This window comes from Trachemys scripta, chromosome 8 (genome assembly GCF_013100865.1).
Source record: "Trachemys scripta elegans isolate TJP31775 chromosome 8, CAS_Tse_1.0, whole genome shotgun sequence".
Classification (NCBI taxonomy): Eukaryota; Metazoa; Chordata; order Testudines; family Emydidae; genus Trachemys; species Trachemys scripta.
The window spans coordinates 70,313,511-70,335,287 of NC_048305.1; the positions used below are offsets into that span (position 1 = coordinate 70,313,511).

Here is a 21,777-nt window from a genome sequence, read left to right on the forward strand (position 1 = left end):
TGGCTATTGGAGTCCGCTCCGCAGCTCAGGCTGCCAGCAAATCCCGAAGTGAAGCTAGCGAGAGCGAGTGAGTTGGTCCTTGTTTGGTTAACAAATTCCCTGCAAAACAGCCCCCGAGCCCCCCAGAGCTGTGCTGATGTCACATCCGCTGCCCAGGTCTCAGCCCCTCTGCCAGCAGCGAGGGCTCCGCTCTTTGGGGGGGGGGTCAAAACTTTTGCGGTGGGTTGGTTGCGGGCGGAGGGAAGGTGGGCGAGAGGAGGGGGACCGGAGACGCTTCAGCACCACGGCCAGCGCCTTCCTCGCTTGCCTTCTCTGGGCTGGCGCTCCCCTCCCTCTCCGCTCTAAGGATGCCTGCGGAATGATTGTCCCTCGGGCGGCTGCTGTTGCTGCTGCTTCCATTCGGCTCTGGCGGGCTGGCAGAAAGTGCAACTGACTAGCCTGGGCTCTGCAGTGAGAGCGGAGTGAATGAATGAAGAGTGAAAAAAGAGGCGCACACCTTGGATCAGAATGCAGGCGCCCTCCAACATCCTCAACCTGCTGCTGCTGGCTTTGCTCGCTGGGCTCGATCCTTCCAAGGTAGGAGACGGTGTATTGTGGTTTGCATGAGACCATCTGAAAGCTGTCCTTCTATACCCAAGTCTCCTCCCCGCCCCCCTTCCTCCCGCTCCTGGCAGATGACAAGTTCACCTATCTCAGTAATGCCACCGCAAGGTAAATTAATAAATACAAATAAATGTTTTATGGAGCAGGCAATGCGGATCTCTCGTAGTTTGGCTTTCGGAGTGGAAAGGCTTTTGTGTGTCTTTTTGTTGTCCGATCAGCAGGACTGGGTAGTAATGGGAAGGATGTTTTGTTGTTAACATTCATTGAGATGTATGGTTCCATTGTTTAAGAAACATCTATGTCTCTCTCTCTCCTTTTCTCTCTGTGTGTGCTGGAAATTGGTCAATAATTCTAACAACGCAGACGTGCTGCAGTTTGTGTCCAAAACATTTGGGATGCTCCTACCATTGAAACCTCGAATAGAAAAGATTAACTGTTTCTGATCGCTGATACAGTATTCGGATTCCCGTCCCACCGCCCCCGAGTTTATTTTATCAGACAAAAATAAAAGAAGCTGGTGATAGAAGCTTTACAACGCTAAGACTAGGATGGAAACAACTGTTATCTGTTGAACTCTGGAAGCTGTCCAGTTCTGGCTGAAATTAACACTAGACTACCCAGCACAAGTCAAGGAGATATTTATAGTGATCAATGAATATATATAAACTATTATGAAACATTTAGCACTAGTATCAGCACTGGTATCAGTGTTGTAAGAAATGAAAGTAAATGTATTTAGACTGAAAAGCTGAAGTGTCACAGGGAAGAAAAGGCTGTTTTTTCCCCCCCTTGAGTATAATAGCCATGCTTTAGACTGCAGCAGAGTTTCCTTATTTTCAAGTGCATTCAGGTATCAAAAATATCAGCTCTGAAATTGAATTATGAGTACTTAAAAGTAAGCAATATTATATATTATACAACCTGTCCTGTGTAGGGAATTTAAAAATCCTTTAATAATTTATTGAAAATCAGCCTTGTCTAATACCATTTAACAGCACTGATGACTGAAAACTACTAGGCCTATATATGTGTATTTTGTGCAGTATAAACTTAAAACTTGTCTCATCTGTCTCAGTATTTATGTTACGCAATCTTTGGATTCCTTGTAGGCTATATACAAAGGTAATGAGACAAAGAACTTCTGTAGAGTATATCAGTCCATTACCACAAGTAATACACATTGTGTTGTCACCACTTATACAGTATGTATGTGAGTGTCATTTTAATGATGCCTTTTGAGTACTAAACTGTGTGAAACAGTTTCAGCACTAGTAAACAGCTTTTCTCCTCTAGGTAGATGTCAAAATTGCTCACATAAAAAACAATATATCTGTTTTCTACAAATACGGTAAACAATGTCCATCTTCAAAAATACACTGAGATAAAACTTTAAAATCATTTAAATGGAAATCTAATGTACATCTGTAGAAATAAGTTTTGGGGATTTTTAAAAATAGCAAATCTAAGTGAAATTTACCTTACAAAACCCATAAGTAATTGTTAACATGGTGTGATATAAGCTTAATAATATTAGCTGAAAAATAAGCTATATCAACAATTCTATTAAAGTGTTTAGTAGCTATTATTGTAACCTATAAAGAGAGATTCACCAACCAAATGCATGAGAGTTATACATATATGTGAGCAGCAGCATGTGCTTGTTTTATATTAGTGAAATTCCATACATACATTTTATATTAATGAAATTCCATACTTACATTTTGTTTTATCTGTTTTTCTGTACATGTGAGAGGCAATATTCTAGCCACAGTCACACCTAGTCAGCTCTATTAATGTCAAAGGGAGCAACTGCCTGAGAGCAACTGTGGGCAGAATTTATATCAATTTGTCTATCTACACAATAGTAAAACCCCTACTATAGCAACTGAAGTGAAACTCACATACTTCATTCTGTCCCCCATCAGGCGTCAGTGATGTCCCCCATATATATGATGACATAAACTCTCCCTCAAATATGTCTATACTCATTTAGAACTGAAAAACCGTAATGATCCACTTTAAAGATATGGCATAAATTAACTTTTCAAATTTCGCTTCTAGCCTTTTTGGTACTGCATTATACTATGCACAGGGCATAAAAATGGCCTTTTATTCTACAGTCTGTGTGACATTTTAGGGGATATTAAAATGTTCATTGCAGTCTATTTTAATTTTGTAAAGGGGTCATGGACTGAAAAGCAAAAAAGTCCTTAGGATAATATAAAAATAAAAGGCCCTAGTGAAACTTTGCTATTTAACAAAACTGAGCTGGGGTTTCATAGACCTAAACAACAATGGCATACACGTCTCTCAGTTAATTTTTTTTTGCCAGGTTAAACATATAAAGTATATTGAATATAGCAAATTATACTTCTAATTATTCACCTTTTAAGGCTTTAAATAATAGCTTTCAAATTTCTGTGATAAATTATGTATATGCAAAACTCCTCTAGTTGTCTTTACTAAAGTCTTTATTTTTATTGCCTTTTAATGTCTTTATTTTAGTTATTGACTGTCTTCAGTAAATAAGTACAAACAATGACTGAAAGGACTTAGGAAATAGCAATAGTACAAATGTATTTATTTATTTAAGAAGAAATGAAGCAATAATATTCTGCTTTTCAGATTGGATAGCATATTTGCCATTTGAAATTAGGTGGAGGGACTAAGGGGATGTTAATATGAATTTTTTCAAAAAGAATTGTTTGTGATAACTTCTCTCAACTTTTACGCTTATCCATTTTGGTGAGGGATAATTTTATATGATATATATACTTATGAATATTTACACACCTGCTGCACATACACGTTACCCTAATAAATCATATTAAAATTTTGGAATGGATGACACAATGTATTTTTAATAATGTGCTAGATATTTATTTACTGTGTAGACAGTAATAAATATATCCAATGCTATATTAAAAACAAATAAATAAATAGTAATAATAATACCTAGAGTTTACATAGCACTTTTTGTCACTAGATCTCAGAGCACTTTACAAAGGCGGTCAGGATCATTTTTCCCATTTTACAGATTTCACAGAACTCAAAAGGTTCCCCAGCAGAGAGGCCACTATTGACTCTAAGAGGATCATATGATATTTGCACTCCTATTGTGACAAGCTTTCTGTGTTAGAACTTACTAGGTTATCTCCCAATTGTAAAGTGTTTAAGTGACGCCATCTCATGGTAAGATATGTACCTAGAAAAAGTGTGTAGTTTTGTCTTTAATTTCTGAAATGCTAAAGTGTTTATATCAACTGAGTTCATTTATTTTCCACATTGACACATTTTCAGTGTTTTTGTTAATATTAACTGTGCAGGGGAACAATTCTTTAACTAAATGGAAAGCAGTTCACCACCAGTTGATTTTACAAGTTTTTAATGCTTCTGACAGACTATCAATTTTAGTTCAAGAAAATAATTAAAATGTTTTGTCTCTTAATTAGACTATAATTATAATATCTATTTATATGGAAAATACAAAAAAATCATTGTTCATCATAATGTACTTCAGTAAAGTTTTATTTCCATCAGAGTAGGTGGATATTCAGCAAGAAGTCCAGTTATAATCAAAAGGTTTCAATTAGAAATACAAAGCTTTCCTTGGTATTTCACTCAGATCCAATATCTTGAGAGAAGGAACTATTCAATATTTGGAAATTCCTAAGAATTGCTGCTAGATGGCATCTCTGTGCTGCTTTTCTAAAAGCATGGTGTATTGTAATGATCTTGATAGTATATAAAGTGTCCTCCTGTTACAAGGACCATTTTAGACAGGCCATCATTTAATCGTTATAGTATAACAGAAGTAAGCATTTCAAAGCTGTTCAGTACTCACCTCTGAAGAAAATAAGCAGAGAAGGTTTAAAGGACTGTCTTCATTCTAGCCAGAAATATTTAGTTTTAATTTTGAAATCCTGGAACTTAAATAGGCCTTAAAAATGTGTGTGCATCATTCAAACACATATTTTACATGTACATTATTTCTCTAAGTCCCGTAATTACTTTATGTTCCACATGTGATTGGTTTTGATTTCTTGAAATTTGCCCAAAAAAAGTTTCAGAAGAAGATGGACTAATGAAGTTAGAACAGGACCAAAAGTATAGTATAGACAGGAAAAAAGTGGTAAATTATACATATGGCTTTTATTAACATGATTTTGGAAAAGCTCAAGAAATAAAAACAGATCTAAAATTCATCATTGGTTACTGCAGAATGCATACTATATCTCTGTATTTTCACCTTAGAATTGTTTGTACTCGTAAATTTTCAAAATCCATAAACTTGTTCAGAAACTGTAATAGTCTTCATACTGTTTGCACAACTAGCAATTAAAAACTTTTTTCCCAAAGAGTTAAAGGAAAAAAAGGAATTATATCATGTTTACTTCACTGGTGTTACAAGTTAATTCATTCCGTTTATGAGCTTTCATAACAGTAATATCATACATTTGCCAAAATACATTATTTATTGAAAATAATGACGCATAGTTCTATGATCCATTGCAATGTACATGTAAAATCTCATTAGCCACTATGAAATTCATTTAGCCTCTTTCTTCTAATATCAGTGGTTAGATAATATGAAAATCTGGCATTAACCATCAAGCCTACATATGACATTGGGAGACATGAAAGTTCTAAAACATTCATTTCTGAGTCTTGTCAACTACCACCTGGTGTCTGATCCCCTATTTCTGAGCAAGATAATTTAGAATCCAGGGAAGAACTGTCTTCACTACATGTAACTTTGTCCCCATCCTTGATCCTCCTATACTGGGGTTCAGAGTAGGATATAGCATAGGGATGGTGTTAGCCACTAGCGGCTGTTCTATTCCCATCTATGAACAGGATCCAAACAGGCCTAGCCTTAGGTTTTTTGCTGCCCCAAGCAAAAAAAATGTTGGCTGCTCCCCCCCCCCTCCCCGGGCTCCTTGGCAGCATGTATGCAGCAGCGTGTCTGGCACTGCGCGAAGCCAGACACGCTGGTCTGAGTGGCACGGTAAGGGGGCTGGGAGGTTGGAGAAGGGGTAGGAGGTTCCGGGGGGGGGGGTCTCAGGAAGGGGCAGTTGGGGACAAGGAGAAGGGAAGCTTAGATAGGGGGTAGGGTCTCAGGAGGGGGCAATCAGGGGACAAGGAGCAGTGGGGCTTAGATAGGGGGTGGGGTCCTGGGGGGCAGTTGGGGCAGGGGTCCCGGGAGGGGGTGATCAGGGGACAGGGAGCAGGGGGGTTGGATGGGTTGGGGTTTCTGGGGGGGGGCAGTCGGAGGGAGTGGATGGTGGCAGGGTGGGGCTACCCTCCCTCCCCATGGAGTGTCCTATTTTTTGAATGTTAAAATATGGTATCCCTACCCTTCCCAATGCAGCTCTCCATTCAAAACAGGCTGTAGAATGAGGTCTCAGCTTCCTCACTCCCTCCCCCTCTTTCCTGTTGGTAGTGGCCAAGGGAATGCTGGGAAATGTAGTTCTTTCCCTGCTCCAGGGCTGGCTGTATAGGCAGGGAGCTAACCAAGGAACTACATCTCCCAGGGCCCCCTGTTGGTTCTCAGCTCCCATGCTGGATCCCTGCCGCCCCTGCAAATGGGCTGCCCCAAGCATGTGCTTGCTTTGCTGGTGCCTAGAGCTGCCCCTGGATCCAAATACCACTGGTTCTCTCAGCAATATACAATATAGTTAGTCATCAGACAGTGATTTTTTTGCCTTAGAGACCTGGAAAGAGTGAATGAAAATGAATAAAGATGCTTCATATATTTCCTCTCAATCCAACCCCAAAGGGCACCCCTTCCACATTGGGTGTAAGTCACACAAGGATCTCTCTTCTTTTCAATTTTATTCTAATACTATTGGGAGAGATTGTGAGAAAACAAGTGACACACAGAGTTGCCAATTCTTGTGATATTATCAAAAATGTCATAATTTTAGGTGTATGTATAGGAGGAGGGGTTAAGCTGCTGCTATCAGGAGAAAAACAAAAAGAAATGTATTTTAAAGCCCTAACTAAAAATGGCCACTGTTTCCCATTATTCTCAACAAGACTGGAGCCACAGATTGTTTGTAGCCAAGATGCAGGTGGAAGTTGGATGGTTATTGACTCCCAATATTTTCAGCATAAAGACAGTTTTACACTCTCTAGATGAATGCAGACTTAGCTACAACTACCATTATCAAAACATTGAAACCTCCCAGGTTGACAGTTATAATGAACTATATTAAGAAATGAACTTGGAGGCACTGAAGAACCTACAGCTGATTCAGAACACAGCAGCCTCACCATAACGTAGTGAGACACAAGTACATCAATACAGAGCTCTGGGTTCTAATAGGATCCCCTCAAAAATATTATTATTAATGAATGAATGCACAAGTGACACAATAAAGAAAAAGTTCTAATACAAAATATAAGGAAGGGAGATAAAACAGATGCATAAGTCAAAACAAAAACAAATGTCAAAAGTGTCAAAAAGGCTTAGGAAGGCATCACACATTTTAGCCATTCAGTAGCCTCGGGATCAGCAGTGTGGGGACTGGAAAGTCCTCCTGCTAGTCCAACATGAGATGAGCAGCCATTCACTAGATGTGCAGCATTCTCCTCTCCACCACAACTACATAGAGGGCAGTTCCTGAGTTCCCAATTGTAGTCATTTGTACACCTCACCACCCTGCATTTGAAAGGGTTGGGCTTGCATCAGAGATAGCATGGCAGTTCATTGCCAGGCACATCAGGCTGAGTAACAAGGAGAACGTTTCTTACAGATGGAGCAGCTCATTCCCATTCTGCTTGCAACGATGTGGCAGCATCTGCTGCACAGGTGGTCAGAAACATAGTCCAGACTGGTCTTCTGCTGATGAGTAGGTGGCAAGGCACTTCCCATATATCTTTGAAAAATGGCAGTAGTGGCATCCCCTGGATTTTGTCAAGAAGGTTCTTTGCTGCAATATAACACCTGATGTTAGGATGCAGGGTATTAGCATAATCTGACAGCCACTTGGTGTTTGTTGGTCTCACAGTCCGTGTTAAAACAATGAGGAGTCCTTATGGCACCTTAGAGACAAATTTATTTGGGCATAAGCTTTCGAGGGCTAAAACCCACTTCATCAGATGCATGGACTGAAAAATACAGTAAGCAGTATAAATATTACAGCACACGAAAAGATGGGAGTTCCCTTACCAAGTGGGAGGTCAGTGCTAATGAGGCCAATTCAATTAAGGTGGAAGTGGCCTATTCTCAACAGTTGACAAGAAGGGGTGAATATCAAGAGAGGAAAAAGTACTTTTGTTATGCTAACGAGGCCAATGCAATCAAGGTGGACGTCACCCATTTCCAACAGTTGTACATCAACTAGCTTTGTCTGGGAAGAGTTTAACCACACAGGAGTAGTAGAGAACTAGCACCAAGATGCACAATGTTGTGCATTAGGGTCCCAAGTTGATCCTGCAAGCTTGATTAGGAGGCCGTTTCTGGTCTTATTCTTCTGAACTACCTAGGTAAGTGTGTGAGCTAATGTAACTCCTAGATAGAGTTTTGAGTCATGTGCCATCTCTTCTCCATCCAAGAAAATGTTCAGCTCTTGTAGCTGAGATGGAAGCATGACAACATAGTCTTTGACTCACAGGACTTAATTCTCCATTTTTTGTAATAGCCACTAATGGTGGCTCCAGTTGTCCTCAATCTTTTTGAAGACTCTGTCTCTTGAAAAACTAGGCAGATGTTATCTGTCTATGTGAATTACCTTGAAATGGTCAGAGGCAGATAATTCATAAATATGTTCAACAATGTTGGAGCAAGAACCTATCCCTGCATATCATGTGGATGTGGATGGTCATGCCCATTGGTTGGAGCAGTAGTCTGGACTCTGGTCAGAGCAGGAGTCAGGCATAGTGGTTAGAGCAGGAATCATTAGCCAGGATTCAGAGTCCAGGGTCACAGTTGGAGTCAGATGCCATGTGTCAGAGCCAAGGCTCACACCTAGAGGAGCTGGAGCCTATGGTCAGAATAGGAGTCAGAGACCAGATGCCAGAGCCAAGGGTCAGAGCCAAAATTAGAGGTCAGGAATCAGAGCTGAGAGTCATAACCATGTTATCTGGAGTGAAGCAAGCCAGGGGCAGGGCTGGATCCAAGGCTGCAGCAGGGCTGGAACAAGGAGCAGGTCCAGTCATGGGCAAACACTTTGAGCAGCTAATGAACTGCTGCTACCATTGGTCTTAAGAGCTGATCTGATGACTTTTCCAACCAGACACTGTAGCCACTCAGATGGCCTCCTGCAGGTCAGTTGTGCTCATTAGGGTTGCCCAGAGACTGGCTGTGCTGCAGGTCCTTTTTTCAGACTGGCTCTGCTGCCAGACTCTGATTCCTGACCCTGAGATCCCATTGATACCAGATCAAATTCAAAGTCCTAGCCTTCATCTATGTAACCCCCAGTAGAACATAAGAACATAAGAATGACCATACTGAGTCAGACCAAAAGTCCATCCAGCCCTGTCTGCTGACAGTGGCCAATGCCAGGTACCGCAGAGGGAGTGACCCTAACAGTTAATGATCAAGTGATCTCTCTCCTGCCGTCCATCTCTACCCTCTGACAAACAGAGGCTAGGGACACCATTCCTTACCCATCCTGGCTAATAGCCATTAATAGACTTAACCTCCATAAATTTATCCAGTTCTCTTTTAAACCCTGTTATAGTCCTGGCCTTCTGTGCACTATGTGAAGAACTTCCTTTTATTTGTTTTAAACCTGGTGCCCATTAATTTCATTTGGTGGCCCAAATTCGTATATTATGGGGACAAGCAATTAACTTTTCCTTATTCACTTTCTCCACACCATGCATGATTTTATTTACCTCTACCATATCCCCCCTTAGTCTCCTCTTTTTCAAGGTGAAAAGTCCTAGCTTCTTTAATCTGTTCTCATATGGGACCCGTTCCAAACCCCTAATCATTTTAGTTGCCCTTCTCTGAACCTTTTCTAATGCCAGTATATCTTTTTTGAGATGAGGAGACCACATCTGTACGCGGTATTCAGGATGTGGGCGTATCATGGATTTATATAAGGGCAATAAGATATTCTCTGTCTTATTCTCTATCCCTTTTTTAATGATTCCTAACATCCTGTTTGCTTTTTTGACTGCCACTGCACACTGCGTAGATGTCTTCAGAGAACGATCCACAATGACTCCAAGATCTCTTTCCTGATTAGTTGTAGCTAAATTAGCCCCCATCATATTGTATGTATAGTTGGGGTTATTTTTTCCAATGTGCATTATTTTACATTTATCCACATTAAATTTCATTTGCCATTTTATTGCCCAATCACTTGGTTTTGTGAGATCTTTTTGAAGTTCTTCACAGTCTGCTTTGGTCTTAACTATCTTGAGCAGTTTAGTATCATCTGCAAACTTTGCCACCTCACTGTTTACCCCTTTCTCAAGATCATTTATGAATAGGTTGAATAGGATTGGTCCTAGGACTGATCCTTGGAGAACACCACTAGTTACCCCTCTCCATTCTGAAAATTTACCATTTTTTCCTACCCTTTGTTTCCTGTCTTTTAACCAGTTCTCAATCCATGAAAGGATCTTCCCTCTTATCCCATAACATCTTAATTTATGTAAGAGCCTTTGGTGAGGGATCTTGTCAAAGGCTTTCTGGAAATCTAAGTACACTATGACAGGTTTCAGAGTAGCAGCTGTGTTAGTCTGTATCCGCAAAAAGAACAGGAGTACTTGTGGCACACACTATGTTCACTTGGTCCCCCTTGTCCACATGGTTGTTGACCCCGTCAAAGAACTCTAATAGATTAGTAAGACATGATTTCCCTTTACAGAAACCATGTTGACTTTTGCTCAACAAGTTATGTTTTTCTATGTGTCTGACAATTTTATTCTTTACCATTGTTTCAACTAATTTGCCTGGTACTGACGTTAGACTAACCAGTCTGTAATTGCTGGGATCATCTCTAGAGCACTTTTTAAATATTGGAGTTACATTAGCTATCTTCCAGTCATTGGGTACAGAAGCTGATTTAAAGAACAGGTTACAAACCATAGTTAATAGTTCCACAATTTCACATTGGAGTTCTTTCAGAACTCTTGGGTGAATGCCATCTGGTCCCGGTGATTTGTTACTGTTAAGTTTATCAATTAATTCCAAAACCTCCTCTAATGACACTTCAATCTGTGACAATTCCTCAGATTTGTCACCTACAAAGGACTGAGTAGGCTTGGACTCTCAAAGACTTTCAGAAAGATGACATCTATAATCTACTATGATAGCTTTAATCTCAGAGGCTTTGGATATCTTAACAAGTGAGGATGAACCTCAAAGGAGTAGATTCATGGCTTTTTGGTGGCTGGACCTTGAGTGTGGCAGTCCCTACCATAAGGAATTGAAAGACAACATTCAAGAGCAAACATAAAACCCTCTCTTGCTCATAGCCTTCCCAAAATAATAACTGACTATAGTTATTGTAATTTATGGACATGGTGACATAGGTTTTGGAACTAGGCGTGCTGCTTGAAGTGGTTTCCATCATATATAGAGTTTACAGTTTGGTTCAATTGCTCTCAGCACCCCCACTATACAAATTCTTCCAACATCTCTCAGTTTCAACATAAAAAACCCCTCAGTACTCTCTCTAGAAGGGAGAAGAATACCAAAGGAAAGAACTGAAAATCTTATAGGCCTTGCTTAATTTTTGTAAGGCATTCACATATCATAACAATGACCATGGAATATGCACCTAGAGACAGAGAGAATCTTTTAATTGCATATGTCAGTCAAATGTGTTTCTAAAATCATGATTGGGGAGAAGGATGTATGTAAAAGTTCAACATGCTATCTAATTAGAGTGACGTTCTGAATTCCACAGCTAATGAAAAACTGAGATTATGTACAGTAAGAATGCATACTATAATGTAAAGAATAATATTGTTTTAAATGTGATTGAGGTAGAAACATATATATTAAGCCTACAAAATATTTTAACAGATTACAAGAACTTGGAAACTAGGACCAAAGAACTTTGAGGTCACCTACAGTGTAAAGGTGATATCTGTCCTATGTCTCACAAACAGTCTTGGCTGATATTCGTGCACCTCAGTGCACCTGCAAAGCAGAGCAGATGCTCCTCATTTTACCACGTAATATTCATGCTTTTCTTCATAGAAGAATAGCTTTCAGAATTGCAAAAATTCCAAATATGGTCATAGCCACAATCCAAGTACATCTATCACTATTATTACTCAATCTGGCTCATTCAAAGACTCAGTTTTTTTCCATAGGTAAATAAGCTGGTTATTAGTTGAAAGGGACTTCCCAGTAGTTCCTGTAGTGCACATCACTGATCTTCAGGGGCTTAGACTTGGCCATGTGGACTTTGATTAATATCTCTAAACAAAAAACAAACAAACATCGTGAATTTAGTACTCATGATATCCATGCTGGATGTGGGAATGAAGTTCTTTTACTATTGTTGCCTATAGAAGGCATGCCCCCATCAGCCACACACAGTCTAATTCTTACTGATACCCTCTCCAAAACCTAAGATACATTAAGGTCCTTTGTTAAAGGAGAAAGAGCTTTCTCTTCCTTCTTGTCTCCTTCCAGTGTAAAACCCATCCACTCACCCAGATGCTTGAATGGAGGGACAGGTGGTATAGCATTTTTTCTTCTGTATCAGAAAGTTGATATTGTGGTTGGTTAATTTATATTTATCTATGTTTTCAGGACAATTCTTGTAGGAGAATTTTGTACAACAATAAGCAATTAAACTGGGGCAAGGCAGTGTTTGTCATCCAATTTCATAACCGAGGGATCAGGGATTTTGCTATCCCAGGGTAGTGAAACCTTCTGGTAGAGACTGCTGGGGTTGGCCTGAAGTAGTTCTAGGCCAGAATGTTTTCTGGGCTTATGGTCTAGTCCTGTGCAATCATTTTGCAAGTATGTTTACTTTTGTTTGTTTTCCTCCATTGGTTCTTTTTGTTTTGTTTATGTTCAGTAACAGTTGCAGCATATGGGCTTTTATTTCCAATCAGATTGTGAGCAGACTTGAAGTCTTATATTTATTCACTGCACAGGTACAGCATAGGAGATGACATTACAAGCTGCTCCACACTGCCTTACTCATCTTGGGGATCACTTGCAGAAGTGAAAAAATAGTTCCGATTCCCTGTCCAATCTGTGTGCATCTTTGGCCTGGCTGCACAGCCAGTCAGCAAAGGTGCCAAATTCGTGTCAATGGAGGTGACAGTTTTTTGTGATATGGAAGCTTTTTCATTGGGAACTGGACTGAGACACCCAAACTCATTTTATATAAGTCATTAAACAGCCACAAGATGTTAACTTCCAATCACTATCAGAACTAGGCTGGATTTGAACTGCCAGCCTAGGAGTAAAAGATTTTATATCTCATTGCTCAGTTGCCTCTGTGTCTTTGTGCTTTTTAGTTAGAGGACAGATATTCTAGAACACAGCAATTCCATAAAAATAAAGTTATTTACAAAAATGTCTATTGACATTTTATAAAAGATTTTATTGAGAGTGAGTCTACAGGGTGAAAAAAATCTTTAATATTTTGGCCCTTTCTGAGACTTTCTCTCTCAGAGAGTATCCGTGCGATCATTCACAACAGCTTTAGATAGCCCAAAATGTAGTACTTTTTGTTTCTTCGTTCCCCTTGGAAATGTTTATAATCAAGAAGAAAGTCATCAAACTGATTCCCTGACATTTATTCAAATGAATCCCTGTAAATCTGATTATAGCTTTAATCTCCAATTTAGTATTACTTCACTTGAAAACATATTTCAATTGGGACAACCCGGATTTAGGTACATTCTACAAAGGGCCACACTTGTCCCTTTGATTTTAGGGAGTGATGCTATTATTTGCACCTTTCTGCAACTGTGGGGTAAGCTGTACTGGGGCAGTTGGGTGAAGGAGGATCTGCTGCAAAGGCATGTTGCAGAACTCCTTTATAAATTGCCAGTGGCAATTTTGGGACTGTGTTTGTTCTTATGTAGCTGATATGCTCTGGGACAGCTTTCTTATTAATCGATATATTTTGCCATATGTATGCATGGTTATTGGTTTTTATTTATTTATTTATTTATTTAGAAGCACCCAGATTAAGGTCCTGAATCAGGATGGCATTTATACATACTTTAATCTATCCCTGCCTAAAATGGTATGTAAGCACATCATTCATTTTTAAGCACGGACCTCAGTGGGACTTGAGCACATGTTTAAGTGCTGTAGTGAATAAGGATGCTTTCCAGAATTAGGGCCTAAGGGTCTGATGATTCAGCAATATTTTATCACATAAATAGTTGTTAATTATTTATGTGAGCAGTCCCATTGTACTTATTATAGGGTTTAGTTGTTTTCAATTGTGATTTGTATTTATTTATTTATTTATGTATTGCCTTTGGGAGTGGTGTTTTTTTTTAAATATTCCTTTATAGAAATAAGAAAAGTAACTTATTTAGTGTCCAAATAAATATTTATTCCTACATCATTTAAATAGGGGTTATTTCTGTTTCAGTTTCCAAATACTCTTCTGCAGGATATTCCTTATTTTTCTTCCCTTTGTTATAGTCACACCAGTGCTGTGGTGTGCAGGTGAACTAACATTCTTAGCAAACAATTTATTTCTGTATTTTTTCAAAATATTGGATTTTCTGTTAAAATCAGTGGAGAACAGAGCAGCTGTTACAATGCTTTTAACAATGTAATATATTGTACATAGAACACTCAGCGACTGAGATTTACTATGCAGAAGCAATTCAAAAGCATTTTATTTTTAACAATAATCCACACAGATCTTCATTAGATTTTAATACACCTCTACCCCGATATAATGCAACCCTGTATAACACGAATTTGGATATAACGCGGTAAAGCAGTGCTCCAGGAGGGCGGGTGTGGGGGGAAGGGCTGCGCACTCCGGTGGATCAAAGCAAGTTCAATATATCGCGGTTTCACCTATAATGCGGTAAGATTTTTTGGCTCCCGAGGACAGCATTATATCAAGGTAGAGGTGTAATAGTAATACAACATTTTCAAAGTAAAACTGCTCTCTTTTTAACAAGACGTGAACAGTTAGTGATTTGCTTTGGATTGCTGGTCACTCTGGACCCAACAGAACTGATCCTGTTCCTACTACATTCCCATAGGAGTTTTACTGCCGTCTTTGGTAGGAGCAGAAGCAAGCCCATTATTTGTAGTTTATAGCTCATTGGCTCTCCATTATTTTCCAATTAGCCAGTGCTAGCTGAACATGAGGCTGTTCACTGGGAACCGCAGTCCAGAACGTTTTGTGAAAGGATTGTGATGTATTCCTTATAAGGATTCTATTTCTGTACCACAGAAACCTTATAAGTCATTTTCTTTCTTAGCTATTTAAAACAGGCTTTTTCTAAAAGTTATTTTTAAACAGAGAGGTAGAGAGAGAAAAACTTGATAACTCCAAGTCCACATATGCCAATTATTATGCTTATAAGTTATATTCATGGTGAGAAATCACTCAAAATTAGTGCTGGCTGGGAAATTATTTTTGTTTCCATAAAGAAAATTTTAAAAGTATTTTGGCTTTCATTCAGATTTCCAGTTGAAATTTCTGTTTTGATGAAAAATGGCTTTTCTGTCAAAAAAAAAAAAAAAATCTGAGGAAACATTTCAGTCATTTCTACTCAAAGACTCACTTAACATGGGGTCTCTTATTTGCAGATTTTCAACTTTTTAAATAATTCTAAAGATACTAGCGGAAAGAAATACTTAAAATGCAAGGCATATATGCAGGTTCATTTGAGGATAACTAAGTCAGATCTTAAAACCCTTATGTATACATTGATGAATTATCTGAACTTGCGTGGGAGAGTCCAAATTTCAAAACTACCTTTGTTTTATTGTTCCTACACATGCATCAGATTCAGTTGTCCAGTTTGGGTCCCTCTTTAATATTTAGCACATTTTAAAGAGAGGTGAAATAAGCTTGCATATAGAACTGATATAATGATTCACATGAGTGGAACACATAGACTATGGCTGCTCTTGTAAGTTTATTAGTACTTTCTGTGAGGTATTGTGTGCCCTCATCTCCCATCAGCTTTCCAGGAATTTGGGGCTTGGGCCCATAATGAGATCACAAAACAATCATACATGCTATCAGTGTAAGTATTTCAGTGCATTTTCACAAAGTGTCCAAAGAGACTTGTATATGACAGCCTAACAAATGTTAGAGCATTCCAAATCATTAAGAAATGAACAGATTAAGCATCATAATCTACTGACAAGAAAGAGACCGATTCTGGTAACTTGTTATAAAGGCTGTTGAATTCAGAGAAGTGCATACAAGAGCCCCCAGAAATGCTACAATTGTATCAAAGGAGAAGAACCAAAGGCAGTAAATAACATTAGGCTTATTGCATCAGTAGGTCATTTGTATAAACTATAAATAAATAAATATAAAGAATCAGTGGACAGAAAATTTATTTTCTAACTGCCTTGCTAATTTCTGAACTTTTCACTGAGAATTTGTCCTCTTATATTATTTGTTACAGTATGCCCTGCATTAATTGTATTAATGTTCACAATACATCAGCAACATTTTTTATTTTTGTGATTTATGTGGAGAGGATTTCTGCCTAATAGATTTAATCTAGTATTAGAATGCTTATGTCATCACAAGTTGAGCCAAACAATTACTTAAATGTGTATTTCAAACTGTTAGCACTACATTCAAGATTGTTGTTGTTGTTGTTTTAAAATTGCATTTCCTACTGTCATTCAGTAGAGTATTTTCATTTTCTTTTGTGTTGTGCCCTGATACACTCGTTGATGTTTTTCCAATCATAAGCCATTCCTCCATTATATTTATATATAGATATAAAATCAAAAACTCTGGTCAAGGTACTTGTTACAATGTAATATTCATTCAGTGTGAGTAGAATTTCTGGTCCATTGGTTGTTATTTTGGTAACAAATAGTTTTCATCCATTATTTCATATACTTCTAATTGTATTTGAGATACAAAAACTGAAATGAATTGAGCAGTGTGACTATCTGACAAAGACTTTCAGAATGAAATCTGAAGGTGTATGGTCAATACATCCATGGGTGACAATGTGGAAAAATGACTGATCTTCCACTAACTTGCCTTACTTTTGTGATTATTTATAGATAAATAGATGAAAGAAGGAGATGACTCAGAGGAAGGATGGTTTTGTAGTTAAGTCACTGGACTGAGACTGGGATTGATTCCTGGCTCTGCCACAGACTTCCTATATGACCTTGGAAAAGTCACTTATATGTTTGTACCTCAGCTCCCCATCTGCAAAATAAGGATAATATTCCCTCCCTATTTGTCTATATTGTCTATTTGGACTGTAAACTCTTCAGGACTTGAGGACTGGATCTTGGCTGCATCTTCTCTAGGCGCATCCCTAATACTAATAATTTTATTATTTCTAATGTAATTAAAGGCAACTTTCAGCCAACTGTCTTTACCATACATTTAAAACAATGACTCATCAAAAAATTCACCAGTTCACACAAGGATAGCTTCTAGCTGTTGCTTAATCCAGCAGCTTCCAATTCTTGATCTATCATCTCCCATTTCCACAACCACCATTAAAGCCATGTAGCTATCCAAAGCTACTACTGCCCTAGGGCTAAAGTTATCCTCATTGTGAATGGTAACGTGAGGGGGAGGGAGAAGGAAGAGAGCAACTACTAGTGTGGTCTTTCTCCCTTAATTTAAAACAATTTCTATCAGGACAGGTTGATTTGAGGTGCTTTTTCTTCCTGATTCCATAAATTGTGAAATGGATCAAAATCAGAACCTTGAATACACTCCCTTCTACATCTAGGAGAGTGGAGGGACAGAGTAGAGCCAAACTAGAGCCAAACCTATGGTTTTAGTTCTGTATTGGATACCAAACTGGAAAGTGTCTATTGTTTTTTCTTTTTGTTTTAAATGATTTTACAGAAAAGAAATATAAAACAACTCAGTGAACACACATTTTAGGAGCTGATACTCACAAACCGTTCAAGATGCATGCACAGCAAGCCAAACTGTGTAAAGAAGGAAATTATATCAATGTTCCAATCATCTAATTCCAACAATAAAAATACCCTGTGACCATTCACACAACACAAATGCCTAGAGGCAAATAATTGTAGTCAACAGTTTACACACTACCTATGGTCTAGAAGTTGTTCATCCAATAATGACCTATAATTAATACATTTGCAGAAATCAGGAAAGGTGTGTATATTATTCATGAATCAGAATGAAGACCGAAATTCACTGAACTTTTGATTTGTTTAATGCTGTTTTACTAGCTCTACTCTATAGTTGATACACACAGAGGTAACGCAATATCCCACAAAAGGTAGCAATTACATATAGATAAGGCCATTTTTATTAAGCAGAAAAAAAATAGATATTTGTTATAATTTTTCCTTCATACTTATATTGTCTATTCATTACATCTCTTTCCAACGAAGGCAGGCACCTGCAAAGACAGATAAGTTTATGAACTTCATTAACTGATACAACGTCTGGAAAAAGAGATAAAATGACATTTTTGATAACATGTGGCTTTTATGATATCTGGGTTATTGAGTTTTCTAACCATTTAAAAGATAATGTGAATAATAATGAGTTGTCTGAAATATCCACTCACGGTATATGACTGCATCTTAGACCTAGAGCATCTGACTGAGGAACAGAAACAGAAGAAAAGTCCATCCCTGTAGCAGAAATTGATGCATTCAAATTATGCAAATTATTGATGAGGCCATGTGAAAACTATTTTTGCTATGGTTTGGGTATGCTCTCATCTGTTCTGAAAGTTTCTTTCAAATATGTATTTACATATTATAAAACCAAATGTCCAATTCAGTTCTACCAAATGAAATATTGGGCAATTTACAAAATGATGGTTTAAGTACTTTAAGTCCTTTTCTTGATTTTCTACATGTCTGCACCATGCAATGTTGTCATAAATACTAGCAGACAACTGAGACGGTGAAGTTGTAATCTTATTTTTTCATTATCTTTTTCTTGAAGAACAGTGATTGATTTTTCCACATTGGAAGCTCTTCTTCTAAAGACATTAAGAGATGAATGTATATTTCCTAAAATAATTTCCATCTCCTCAAGAGCCATAATCATAGACTCTAATTCTAGAAATTTGAGAATTGGTCAGTTGATTAGTATCATAGTTGAGAATATCATGTGTGTTAGATACTAAAACATTTCCTGAGGTGACAGGAATCTTTTTCATAGTAACATATAAAGTGCCATACCTGACCACAAAAAGGTCCATCTAGGCCAGTAACCTGTTATAGCTGTGGACATTATCCATATATATTGATCATTTTTTTAAAACTTACTAAATCTAAATGATATCTAGTGGTAGTGAGTTTCACAAGTTATATGTTGGGTAAGAAGTATTTACTGTAATCAATTTTAAATATTGGCCTGAGAATTTGCTATAACGGGGGTGGGTAAACTTTTTGGGCCGAGGGCCACATCTGGGTGGGGAAATTGTATGCGGGGCCGGGGCAGGGGTTGGGGTGCGTGAGGGAGTGTGAGGTGTGAGAGGGGGTGCAGTGTGCAGGAAGGGGCTCAGGGCAAGGGATTGGGGCAGAGGAGGGGTGCGGGGTGTATGAGAGGGCTCAGGGAAGGGGGTTGGGGTGCAGGAGAGGTGCGGAGTGCAGGAGGGGGCTCAGGGTGGGGGTTGGGGTGCAGGAGGGGTGTGAGATGCAGGCAGGGGGCTTAGGGCAGGGAGTTGGGGGGCGGGGTGCAGGAGGGGTTCGGGCTCCGTCCCGGCGCCGCTTACCTAAAGCGGCTCTGGGGTGGTAGCAGCGCACACCGTGGCCAGGGCAGGCTCCCTGCCTACCTGCCCTGTCCCCAGCCCCGCGCCACTCCCAGAAATGCTATGGCCCCTGGGGGTGTGGGGCAGAGGGGGTCTTTGTGCACTGCCCTTGCCGCACCTCCAGGTACCTCCCCTGAAGCTCCCATTGGCCATGGTTTCCCGTTCCCGGCCAATGGAAGCTGCGTGGGGTGGTGCCTGGAGGCAAGGGCAACACACAGAGCCCTCTGCCCCCTCCCCCCCCATCCGGCGGACGGAGGGACATGGAGCTGGCTGCTTCTGAGAGCAGTGCGGGGCCCATGGCACTCCAGGGGGCAATCCCGTGGGACGGATCCAAAGCCCTGATGGGCCGGATCTGGCTTGCGGGCCGTAGTTTGCCCATGCCTGTGCTATAATGTCCCCATGTTCTTGTGTTATATGGAAAGGTCATTAGAAGTACCAATTTACCTTTTCTTAATCATTTGTTATTTTTTATACTTCTCTCATTGCCTCCCTTATCTGCCTTCTCTCCATACTAAATGGTTCCAATCTTTTCAATCTCTCTGCATACAAAAGTTTTCCCAGGCCTCTAATCATTTTGTTGGCCATCTCTCAATAACTAGTTCTGCTCAATCCTTTGTGAGACTGAACATAACGATACAAGTGAGGGAGTACTGTTAATTTGTCAGGTTGATGTTTCTGGTTCTGAGGAGAAAGCAAACCCTTGGAATAATAAGCAGCAATGCCATTCAGGGAGCATGTGTATGTCAGCAGCCACAATGGCAGCTGGGGGTTGGTAATAGAACTACAGGGCCTGGTTCTTATCTGATTTCAGTTTTACACTGGTGTGGAACCCCATTGATTTCAATGGAGGTACTCCTGATTTACACTGGTGTACATGAGAGCAGAATTTGGCCTGGTGTTCTAATATTAATCAATATCAATCTATGGGTTAGATTGTCCCTCTGAAGCAGAGCTCTCTTTGGGGATGGTGCAAAGCCACACTGTATGGGTAAAGCACCAGGGGCACTCTGACCAGAGCAACATGGCGTATCAGAAGAGCACAAACAGCTTTTAAGGGGAGCGTAGTGAGCCCTATATATGGTTGACCAGACCTACTAGGCAGCAGGTAGGAGTAGGGAAGAACCCTGGATCTGTTTACTCCCTGCCCTCATTTGTGTATCAGACTCTGCCATAGGAAGCAGTTCCGAGGGCATTTACATGCCATTCACATACTCCTGCTTTACATCTACCCCCAACAGTGTACACCAGCATAAGAGCTGGCCAGGATATAGCCCTATGTAAATGTGTCGACACATAGTGTAAACCACTGGGTGATGAATATATCAACAATTTAATCTATCAATCAAGACTGGCCTCAGATACCAACAAAGAAACTGGTCTCTGAGGCTCTGCTCTTTGGAGGCCCCACATTCCATGCCAGCTTTTTAACCTCCAGGCTGACCCTATCTACATGTGGCACAAGAGGAAGGAGGTGGCTGATCTCCACCTATCATCTGGGGCCCCACAAATCTTGCCAGCCAGGCTTTTCATTTACTTTGCAATTAATATATTCATATCGCCCTGACATTAACACTACTTGACATGGTTTAACTAGCTGAGCAAGCAGTGATTTACATACCTGTGTCAGTGACATATGCTATTAAGCTGACGGTTGGCAAATGCATCGTGTGTGTGTGTGTGTGTAAAAGCTAGAAACTATTTGTCTGGGTACGCTGCAAGGTCAGGAGACACTTGTTATGGATTTTAATCAGGCCACAACTTTATTATTAGATGTCTGGAACTACCGGGCAGATAAGGTGTACAATGCAGGCAAATCCATGCTTATTCAAATAAATTCTCCGGGGCTTCCACCAGCTCCCCTTGGTTTCCATCCAGGTCCCCCAGCCAACCCATAACTTGGACCTTACCATCCACCACCCTCATAAGAGGGTTAAGGAGGGCTATAAGAATGGGGGAAGTGAGGGTTGGCTCCCTGCCATACCAATCAGAGGAGTCCCCAGCCCCCTCCCCCGTTCTGTTCCTTTATCCAGTACCTCCTTTTAAGTCCTTTACCAGGCCATTTATCTGGTCACTGGCTGCCCTCCCTATGGAGTACCTGCACTGATCATCCATCACAAAGAGGTGGTGGCAATTTGCTTGGCTGCCTCCCCTGCAACCCCAAGGGGTTCCCAGACATCTCCAAATGGCCTCTTGCCTAGCAGCCCTACTGGGGAGAAAGAACCCATTGTCCCACGTGTGATCATCAAGGGGCACCAGCAGCTGCATTGTCCTTGACCCAGTACTGCAACAACC

General features: G+C 39.8%; 1 protein-coding gene across 1 annotated transcript in view; it reads left to right on the top strand.

Annotated features, from left to right (window-relative positions):
• Positions 1-248: 248 nt before the first annotated feature.
• OLFM3 (olfactomedin 3) overlaps positions 249-21,777 on the top strand; it is a 121,242-nt gene continuing 99,713 nt past the window's right edge. Inside the window, exon 1 of the mRNA XM_034779991.1 lies at positions 249-576. Within this exon, the coding sequence (XP_034635882.1) occupies positions 508-576 (69 nt within the window). The 5' untranslated portion in view covers positions 249-507. The remainder of the gene's footprint in view (positions 577-21,777) is intronic.